Genomic DNA, 12,090 nt, shown 5'->3' with positions numbered 1-12,090 from the left:
CGCGGCGAGTGTGCGCTGCGAGGTTTTTTTTTTTTTCTGTTTTCTGTTTTTTATTTTTATTTTTTTGTTTTTTACAGATTTTGCTGATAATAGTTTACTTGGGCTTGATGGTCATCGGGCTGTCGGCTAACCTGACCGTGATCTACGTGGTGGCCAGACGCGCTCAGATGCACACCTCCCGAAACCTATACATCGTCAACTTGGCCGTTTCCGACATGACTCTGTGTCTGGTGTGCATGCCGTTCACGCTGACGTCGATATTGCGACACCAGTGGTCCATGGGCACGGTGCTGTGCAAGCTCGTGCCGCTGTTGCAGGGCACCAACATCATGGTGTCGGTGGGCACGATCACGGTGATCGCCATAGACCGATACTGGGTGATCGTCCGCGGGTCCGCGCAAAACGAACGGCGCACGGTGTACGTGTCCATAGCCACCGTATGGTTGTTGGCCGTCCTGACCACGTCGCCTGTTGCTTATTACCAGGTGAAAGCTAGTTTAACGTTTTACGGAAATAATGCTATACTGCGTGTAAACGAGACGGCGGAGACGTTTGGCCGAGTGATAAACCGGTATCGATCGAAATGATCGGTCAACAGAAATGTGTCTATGCCTAACATTACATACCTACATGCTCCCGCGGGTTACGCGAGGACGCCCGCGGAAAAGTATCCACACTAGGTGCAAAATATGTTTAGTGTCAGCTTGTTTCCCACACCACTTGATCTCCCTCTTCCCCCCCCCCCCCCCACCCCATCCAAAAAAAAACCTAAAATTATACGAAATTTTTATACATCAACGATCGTACTGCCCGTACTGGTGAGATAACATTTATTTTATTTATTAGATCTTATAAGGTATTTATTTTCTCATTCGCGTGATGCGTGCACATTATCAACGATTAAAAATTAATGCCTACCGCCTTGAACTCAATTCAAACTTTACGACATTCTCTCTTGTTTGCTGTTCGAAAAATTCTTTATATCCATACCCTTGTGGCTTTGTCGGTGATTATTGATTAACCCTAAATTTTACTATAATAATATTTTATTAATATGCAGCAATATATTATAACGAGTTTCTCATTAATTTCCGGTCTTTCGTGATTATAATTACGTCTAACATCAGTAAGTACAACAGTTTCTCATTATAGATATTTATTACATACTATTTTGGCCATAATCATGGTTATAAATTATAAATTAACTGTGAAAAAATGTTTATATTTAATTATTTATTTGAAAAGTCTAAATTATTAAAAAATATTTTCTCAGGTAGTGCACATATGCACCACCGGGCGTCCCTGTGCAATCTATACATAGATTGAAATTTGAAACTTAACGTCACCATAATTAATATTATTATCGATTTGACACCATTAATTTACGTGAAACGTTATAATTTGCAAATAACAAGTATTAAGATAATATCATATATTTTTTGGTAGTAAATATTATATAAACGTAAAACCAACACTCACACGTCCTATAGTTAAAAAAATCAATTATATCTTTGGCATGAATATAATTAAAATTTTTAAGTATACCTTTTTTTTTTCTTCATATAAATCTCTATTATAACACTCTTGTACGGGCCGGGAGCGAATAATAATAAATAATAATACACATGCCCGGACACCAAAACTTTGTGTACTATATAGCACCTAAAACATAAAAATTTTGTGGAATAGCTGGGTGTGCAATGTTTTAATAGCTCGAACAGCAGCAATTAAGATCGTCGGGCAAATACTGTCGAGCTAGGTAATGCTAGTTAAATAACATGTGTTTTGCGTATCAGTGTGTAGGTATGTGTGTGTAAACTTAAAACTAGTGACAAATAGGTAACGCGAATAGAAAAAAGAGTTACTCAATATTAAAATAATAAAATATAAATAATTACGGCTCCTTTTTGGCTCAATATAGTACACGTACATATATATAATATATATATATATATGTATTATATATATAATGAGATATGTAATAATTAATAAATACAAATAATAATAAAAACTCGCAATTTTTGAAACGCAGACTGGCCAGCGCTACTTTTGCAAAGTCCTTAGAGCAACAATATATAATAATAATAGATATTATATAATACAAAACAAGTATTGGTTCGCGCACATGCAATATACAAAAAATAGTGGAGATTAGCACCTATACAGTATAATAAAAACTGTGGCGATTCGTGTCAATACGAAAAATAAATATGACAAAATAGTGGCGGTTAGCACCTATGCAATACCTAAAATAAATATACAAATATAACGGAGTGTGTGTTATCAGCTGTGCCTCCCCTGTCCGTGACCTACTTATATTATTCTCGATTATTATATAATATCAAATATCAATATATTATATTGGCGGAAACAGCGATCTTGAAATTCTTAAATATTTTTTTTGTTTTCAGGTAGTCGAACCATTAAAATTTCAACACGTAGTGTTGTACGAATCTTGTCGGGAAAAATGGCCTTCGACCGACATCAAAGTGGCGTATAATATAGCAGTAGTACTCATTCAAGCAGTACTTCCCGCCACTGTTCTTTTGGTGGTTCATATTCGTATTGCAGCATATTTACACGCACACACTGCTTCTCAAAAAGACTCGAGGCGTGCACAGCGAGAACTTCAAAGAAACAAACGGACCACTCTACTTCTTATAGGTATGATTAATGACAAAATTAAATTAATTATCTGTGAGCAGACTGTTCAATATTTATTGACTAATATTATTTAAATCATAAATTCTATTGTTCGTAAACAGTTTAAAATCATCTCTAGAATAATAGACGTTTTTCAACCCTGTCCGCGTATAATATAGTTACATTTAAGAACATGCCGATAATGTGTTAAAAATGTACAACTGACTCGGTAACACGTAAACTGCGCCCAAATGACTTTTTTTTTTTGTAGACTGCGCCCGAAATTTTATCTATGTCAAAAAAGTATGATGTAAACTGCGCCCGACAATTTAAACTATGCCCCGTTTGTAAAATATAAAAATATTTTTAATTATTAAAGTCTCTATAATTGTGCACTTTTTCAATTATATCACAGAAATCTTATTTTCGTCTAGAAATACCAACACGTTATCGAATAACTATTGCATTCTAAAAAAAAAAAAAAAACGCGAAAATTTACAAAATTTAATTAATAAAAATATTAGTGGTCAAACTCCAATTAATGAATATGTAGCAATAATATATTATTATTTGTAATATTTTAACTTAACCTATTTTACGTTTTAAAATCATATTTATTTTTTTTTAATTCTTAATTTAATTTTAATTTTAATTTTAATTATTCATATTATATGATTGTAATGAATACTTAATTAAATTAAGTATACATTAAAAATAATTTTGCAAAAATATAGCTATTGATTTTTAAAATTTCACCCGAGCACAGTTTACAATCGCTGACTGACTCACTTTTTACTTTTTGTTTGTCACTACTTTTGGGACAATTTATTCTAGAGGGAAGTACCTTATTTTAAACTCCGTTAAATGTTAACTACAAATGTTTGTCACAAGTCATTTAAGTGGTTTTAACCAAGTATAAAACGCAAGTTAAAATTATATCCTATCATAAAACTATTTTATATTCTAATAATGTAGGTATAACTTCAATTAAAAGTGTCATCATTGCAGGGTGACTGCTTTTATCAACCTTATTCATGTATTATTATATCGTAACTTAACTAATACTCTTATTGTACCCGTGAGGTACAGATTGTTTATGTAATAATAAAGGAAAATAAAATATATTCTAAAACTAATGGTAACACCGTACAAACAAAAATAATAAATGACAAATGTCTGTGTGATCCAATCATTAAAATTCAAAATTTAAAAATTTGATTTCAAGATGTCTATTATCGGGTATAGGATAACCATGCGGTACCTAAGTACCAAATTTCAAAATCATAAATACGATAGACTTAGCTATTATGTATTGCTTATACACACGCGCACGTGCAAACAAACATTGCCTTTTATTAATACACATAATTATTCAAATGCACTTGATTTCCATGATAAAATGTGTAAATGTTTAGTTAAATCAAAGCGATAAAATCGAGAAAAAATATTTTTTAAATAACATTCAATTCTACACGGGTTAACTAATCTTTTAATGTATTAATAAATTACACCTGATAAAAGCCGAACTCGAAATAACATAATAATGCAAATGTATAGGTCTTAATGTCAACTATATGGATTGACAGCGGTCACCAGTGAATGTAATGTATGTCAAGTACATGATGACACCGGCAACGAATGTGTTAATGAAAAATTTTTCATGTTTTATTTAATACAAGGGTTGAAAAATTCGATGTTTTAGGAGTGGCTGTCGTCTTCACTGTGAGCTGGCTTCCGCTGGCCGTGTTTTCGTTGGCCGCTGATTTAATGACCAAGCCGTTAACAACCAAACAGCTTTACGTGACATTGGCGGTTTGCCATCTGACCGCCATGACCTCAGCTATCTCAAACCCTATAATTTACGGCTGGATGAATTCCAATATCCGCAACGAGCTGTATCAACTATTCTACGCAAAAATCTTGAGACGGCGACCCGGAAACCGATCCATGGCAACAGCCACAACAACCATTAGAAATAGAACCCGACCTTTGATCACATACAACACTTCGAATTACATGCCTGGAAGTCAGGAGACGTTTTCAAGAGGAGTCACTGTACTTTAGGCAGGGACTATGGATGACCACGGCCATTCCGCCGAAGAGACAACGTTTCCAGGATTTGTATTCATTTTATTTTTCGAATGTCATCCCATCCTTTATCGCGTTATTGAGACTCGATATATATTTCCAACACGAAAAGTTACATCATTTTTACCATTACGATCTTATATAATATAACTCAAAGGTTCTCTTAACCGTTGATCCATTGCCGTAGATATTTATTCGAGCTTTTACGGAGTGACTCTGAATATTTTTTAAGATATTTACATTTTTTTAATAATGTAAACTAATTCGACGACTTGGGTTTACCTGCGGTTATGGTATTTATTGTTATCAATAAAATTAAAATATAGCATTTTATAATACTTTTTTTTTTTAATTATCATTAAATAATAATTAAAATAAAAAATTGTTTTTATTTGTGGATTCATGACTATATTTTATGTCTAATAGGGTTGAATGACTCATGAAAGGTTAAGGCCCGTTATTCATTAATATAAACTAGACAATGAAAATATCATGATTTATAATTGAATTATCCATACAGTATGGGTACATTCAAAATTTAACAGAAATAACTTATAAATAGAATATTAACCAACTATGTAATAACACTAATAACATTAAAATAACTAATTGTAATTTATTAGACCAACAGTTATTACTTATTACATAGTTGTCAGCTAGATATAGTGTCAATTCTTTCTATCACACTTCGTATATTATAATCAAATATATTTGTACTGCCATGACCCATGTCATAAGTGTTTCTTTTTTTATTTTTTTCGTTCAATTTTCAACATAATATTGTCATAATTTAACATGTCTTTTATCATAAATTATTCAATTGTACGATATATTATTAAAAAATATAATAACAATTATATAATGATATTATATATTATTATATTTACTTTTTTTTTTATTTTTACCGATAGTTAAATATGGTACGTATACATAAGACATTAAAATTAGAAAATCATACTATATTTATTAGGTACTTAAGAATGACTATTTAGTATTCATTTCATAGGGATATGGATCTATAATGTACACCTTTATCTTTATTTCATAAGAAAAAAAAATTATCATACATCTGAAAGAAATCGTTATAATATTAGCTGAATCGGCGATAATCACCGATTTCATTGATAAAAATTACTCAATACTGCTCAATAATACAAAATAATGTTCAAACACAAAATGGTCAGGTCTGATATTTCTAATTATATTATAAAATATTACATTACAAAATGATCATTAAATAATTATAATAATTGGTAAAAAAAACCGCGACAGATTAAATAAAATGTCGTTAAAATTTGTCACTATAAAATTTAGTAATTAAATTATCAATAAACTGAATATTTTTTGGATCGATATTAATTCTTAAGTATTATGGTTTAAAAATTATATATGTTTATATCAAAGATTAATTTTCAATAAAGAATAATAAATTGAACAATAAATGTTTTTTTTTCTACAAATATCAATATACCTAAAACTTAAAGTATATTGGTACTATAAAGATACAAATTTTAAACATATTTCTCAGATTTATACAAAAATGTTTATATATATATATATATATATATATATAAATACAATCTATAAATAATTAAATATTATATACAAAGTGGTTGTTACAAATTATGTTCGTTAAAGTACGAAATGAGAATACTGTTGTACAGTGTTACTCTTCACAGCATCTACACTCAATTTTGTTGAAATGTACATTATATAATATTTATAAATTCATTACTTTGTACTTTAGCCTGGTAATTTATAAAATATATCACACGAGACACAATTACTAATATACGCGAGGAAAAGTCTTTGATGAGTATATCTTTCACTACCTCTTATATAAAATTGTGAAAAAACTCAATAAATTATACATTACACTCAGGTTTAGATTTACGTGGACACCATACATAATATTATGTAAATAAATATTTTAAATAGGAATTAATTCTTTGCTACATTTACCTACTACACACGAAAAATTATATTTCTCATAAAAATCATTTTATCAGGCATAATTAAATACTGTATTTTTTAATTTGTTGTTAAATTTACTTGTGAAAATTAATGTAAATGGACTTCTTAACTACGTAAACTCAGACACAACTTTTATTGATTGCACTATTCGTACATGATTGTAATTTTTAATCAATTATTAGAGAATAAAATAAATCCAATAAATTTTAAACAATAATTGCTTGCAAACTATAAAAAAGTTATAGTGATATTATTTAAACTTTACTGAAAATAATCACAATACAAGCATATTTATATTAACAAACTACAGCGCATTTTTTAATAAGTATTATCGGTATACTATATGTATATAGTGTAATCAAGCGAATGCCTCAAATAAAGGAATTAAATGTGAAAATGACGTTATTGGAAATAATTTTTTATTTAGCAAATACATCGTCTTCATAAGACATCTAAAAGTATTAATATTTTCAAGAATAAATCAATCAAAAGTTATAAATATATCTGTAAAGAGTATCGATTGCATTTGTTTTTTCTTGCAAAATAATTCGTAAAATAATGTTTAGTCTATAGTGAGTTTTTCTTTCGTAAATTTTGACTAAAACCATCTAACAAGTGCAAATCAATTAGTTATTCTTATACGTAAAATATATTGTATAGTAATAATATTTTATTGATGTAACAGTGTCATTATATATCTTTCTGTCTTATTTACATTATACAATGTGTTCCGGGGGTAAGTGACTGCAGGCCGGCGTCATGTTGTGATCATATACTGTAAGTTATGAAAAACTATTTAATAAAGAGGGAGTCCGGATCTCCTGTTTCTTTAATCGTGCGATTTAATTTTTCTCAAATTAAGCGGAATCTACCTTTGTCGTCGATTGCGATCAACTGAAATTCAACGAACGTCCTACCGTGCAAAATAAACTATATTGTCATACCATTAATCCATCATAACATCACAAGTCACAACTACTAACCACGGTATGAAGAAATGTTGCCCTGTTTAACCCAATTCATGTACCGATTAGCGATTCTGTGAATCCAAAACTAATCACGCTTAGTGGTATTACTCGGAAATTACAAAAGATATGAAAACAAAACTTCCAAGGTGTTCTGGGTATTATTTAGTACAATATTAAAATCAAAATAAAACCGTAGCGAACGCGTCGTTATTTGGACTCGTACGCAATTTACTCTCAAAAATACTATTCAAATAAATTTTCCATAACTAAAAAAATAAAACGGATAACCCCTATTCTCTCTCTCTCTCTCTCTCTCTCTCTTAAAAAGTTTGTTTTTATAGCTTAATGCGTACCATTAAAATGACGCTGACCGGTCAATATCTCCCGGGACGCATTACAATGTTATACCAAAAAGCAAAATTAAAGTAACTAAAATATATTGTTACGAAAAAATCTAGTATACAATAAATTCGTAATCATTTAGTTGAATTCAAAAGGTGTATTTACATTCTTAAAACCTATAGGGCCCAAGAAGTTTGTTCTTTACTTACCGTGTTCAAAATACAATTGTACCTACTGCAAACGCACCTGTATAGATATAGATCTGCAGTGTTTAACGAACCTCAGGTATTCATAACATATTATATGATTTATGTACCTACTTTTATTGTTTAAAATATTTTTATGATATCATTGGTCTAATGATTTATGGTTATTCGATGTATTATTATATATATTAATATTATATATAGACGGATCATAATTACGCCCATACATTTTAAAATAATAAATCAATTGTGCAATTTTATTTTACATGCAGTGTGGGAGTATTTTTATTGACACTTATAACAACTTGGGGATAATTCTCATATTAAAAATGAATGGTGACTAAACGTTTTTATATGTAGGTTATCTATTGTTATTCTTTTTTAATGGATATTTATGTTATAATGATATCATATACATAGTATCGTATTATTTTGTTTTTAATCACGTGCATATACAGCTTGTAAATTATTATATAATAAAGTAACATTATTGTGTATGAAATAAAGTTCAACGATTTATCTAATATTTCTGGGAAATAATAAATGACAAACAATTAAATTCTCTTATATCTTATTTTCGATTCTGCAAATTTCAATACCTAGTATTTTATTATGCATTTTAAACAATATCTTTCAATCAAAATACATTAAATAATTTCTCAATATTTGAATAAATTATTAAATAAAAATAATTTTATTTTTTAATGCGCATAAAACTGTACTGAATGAAAACACAAATACTTTTAATGTTATAATCTTATAATATACTCAATATAGCTAAATATATTATAATCGGTATCGAAGGATGATAACTGTTTTATTGTTCCGTGCGAAATCTGAAATTTCAATAAAATATAATAATTAAATAAGATTTGATGGCCGCCGGGGTAACCCCTTTCATATCACATAAATCCAATTTTTGTTTGTTTCTTATATTTTATAATTATTATATACCTAGTATTCGCCAATTTTAATTTTATTAATTTTATAGATTTTAAATTATTTATCTATTTTTAATAAAAACAAATATATAAATATATATTTATTTAGTTATTTATGACAGCGATGTGCACGACTGGTCGCGATAATAATTTTACAATACAAATGTTACAACTTATGATAGTATGACGCGATACATTTGAATAGTGTGTATATTTATTACAAAAAGTAATATAAATAAAAATCATTGTTGTACATATTCAGTTGCTTGCTATTGTAACGAAACCAATATAATATTAAATAATGATAATAGTATAATATTATTATACTACATTTTAGATTCTTCGAAGCGAAGTGATGAATATATTGTATTGATTTTATTACATGATGCGTGTACTTTTTTTGTGTATGTGTATACGTTTTATAGAAATGGTACTATTTTTATGTCTGAGAAATATCTCTGGTAACAAATCGAATCTATTTGTTACCTTTAGGAAGTCAAAGTTGACAATTCTCAAAGCATTTAAATATAGTCAAAACGAAATGGATGAAAAATGATGGAGGAAAAAATAAAAACAAATTTTTGCACAAAACCAGTTTTTTACAATATCGATTTTATTTATCCGTCTATAAATTATACTATAATAAGCTCGAATGTTATTCAAAAAAAAAAATAAACAAATATTGTGTTTATTACATAATATAATATATAATAAATAATAATACGTCATATAGTTTATCCAGCCGAGTAATATTATTATATGCCTGCAAATATTTATGTGATCATATTATAGCCGCATAAAATTGACAATTATTATAATTTTCATTGATAGAACTTCTTGACATGCGGCTATGCGGGTATATTTAATATATTATATGCATGTATATGATTATTAAATTTTAATCGTTTAGGTCATTTATGATTGGAAGGTTGAACTACCATTTCAAGTTTAATCGTTTTCTAGGATCAATATTAAGGTCTATTCTCACTGCTCCGGGCCGGGTCCGGGCCAGGTTGTATTATTTTTCAGCACGTCCGGGTAACCCGGGTGTTAGCATTCACATTATTCAGGAATCCGTCCGGGTGTACCTATAACTTTGTCGTCAGTTGTGATCAAGATTTGTAACCACGTGGTCATATATTATATTTTAGTGTAATAATATTATTTGCATAATTTATAAATTAAAAATCATACTATTTAGTTTTTTTACATATTTGTAAATTATAGTTATTCAAATAATTGACTATACATTTTACCAATATTTAAACTTTAAAGTAAGTATAAATAATTAAATCACGTAATAACTAATAATACACAAATTGATAAAATAATTTTAATTTAATTATTAGCAAAATGGATTTTTCTGTAAAAGAACTTTCTATGATGGCATTACTGCTTGATGAGGATGAGCAAGTAGCTCAAGAGCCTCGTAGGTACTGGGTTCACTCTGCTTGGAAGAAACGAGATGACGAAGGAGAGTTCCAAACTTTGTACAAGGAGCTTGTAGACGATGAAACTAAATTCCATGAATATTTTAGAATGTCCATGTACTGCTTCGATGTCTTATTTAAAAAAATCGAAAAATACATTCAAAAACAAGATACAAATTTCAGGAAATGTATACCACCTAAGCATCGTTTAGCTGTTTGTTTAAGGTAAGAAATTAATATTCAGTGAACGATTTGAGTATTATTTTACTGTACTTTAATATATACCTAATAAAATTTAAAAGAAAATATCAAAATTTGTATTGATAAAAACAAAAAATACGTTACAATCAAACATAATAAATAATAAAAATTGAACCCATATTGAAAAATATCTTTCTATCTTAAGACTGATAATACATTTTTAAAATAATAATAATAATATTTAATATTAAAAATAAAAAGAATAACCTTGAACATTTTTAAATTTGTAAAAATTAATAAACAATTGTTATCATAATGGTAGTAATATATGTAAATAAAATAAATAAAACAATTCATAAATATATAAAACTTACATTTTTAAGCATAATTACTATAATCAGATTAAAATTTAAAACTAACCCATATTTAAGTAGTGTGGTTGCTCATCGTTGCTCTCGCGTGGAGTAACATCAGTTATATTTTGTTGTATGAAACGCGGATAACTTTGATGTACTTCAGGTTCAGGGACGTGTGCTGAAGTCCAGATATTATTATTTTGTGATGGCGGAATGTATGAATGTTGACTTTGGTTATTTATTATTTGTTGCATTTCAATATCTTGTACAGCAGTAAAAATCTTAGTTTTAGCTAGATTAATATGGTATGGATCAAACGATCTCATCGTGGCCGCTATTCCCATTAAAAATGCATCAATATGGTCCTTTTCTTTAACATCTTTTTCACGTTCTTTATTTTCTAAAATATACCTCATCAACGTCGATGAGGCTGTTTCTTGGTCCTTTTTTTTTTTTATACCGCCTGAGCTAATTCGAGGAAATCCACGTTGAATACACCGTTGTGGTTCTATTGGTGTAGAATGCTGCATTGTATTATCTGCAGTATCGTTTGAAATTTGGTTTTCAGAGTTAATGCTTATATTATTAAGTCCAACGTATTCTGGTACTTCATAATCATCCTCTTCTTCGGAATTACTTTCAATGTTTGTAGTAGTTGGTCTTTCTTGAAAATAATGTTTTAAAAAACTAAGTTGGTCTTCATATTTATATTTAAGTATTTTTTTGGTTGCTTGACCACTTGAAGTCTTTTTTTTATTTAAGACTTTTCTATATTGGTCTCTTATATTTGACCACCTAGCTTTACACACAGTACCTAAAATAAAAAAAAAAGTAGTACTATAACTAGGTTTAGGGTCTTATAGGGATGTAAAACGAAGTACACTAATAATTAGGGCTGTGAACTTAATGCACTAAAATGTCTTTAAAATATCAAAAAAATG

General features: G+C 28.9%; 1 protein-coding gene and 1 pseudogene across 1 annotated transcript in view; both read left to right on the top strand.

Annotated features, from left to right (window-relative positions):
• LOC112593301 (neuropeptide F receptor-like) overlaps window positions 1-5,263 on the top strand; it is a 57,654-nt gene extending 52,391 nt beyond the window's left edge. The window contains exons 3-5 of the mRNA XM_025337681.1: window positions 78-485; window positions 2,412-2,664; window positions 4,346-5,263. Of these exons, the coding sequence (XP_025193466.1) occupies window positions 78-485; window positions 2,412-2,664; window positions 4,346-4,707 (1,023 nt within the window). The 3' untranslated portion in view covers window positions 4,708-5,263. The remainder of the gene's footprint in view (window positions 1-77; window positions 486-2,411; window positions 2,665-4,345) is intronic.
• A 5,469-nt stretch (window positions 5,264-10,732) lies between these two features.
• The window catches only part of LOC112593260, a 2,417-nt pseudogene continuing 1,059 nt past the window's right edge, over window positions 10,733-12,090 (top strand).

The sequence above is a fragment of the Melanaphis sacchari genome, unplaced genomic scaffold, assembly GCF_002803265.2.
Source record: "Melanaphis sacchari strain LSU unplaced genomic scaffold, SCAv2.0 Contig1_pilon_pilon, whole genome shotgun sequence".
Lineage (NCBI taxonomy): Eukaryota > Metazoa > Arthropoda > Insecta > Hemiptera > Aphididae > Melanaphis > Melanaphis sacchari.
This window is presented reverse-complemented; position numbering and strand designations above follow the sequence as displayed.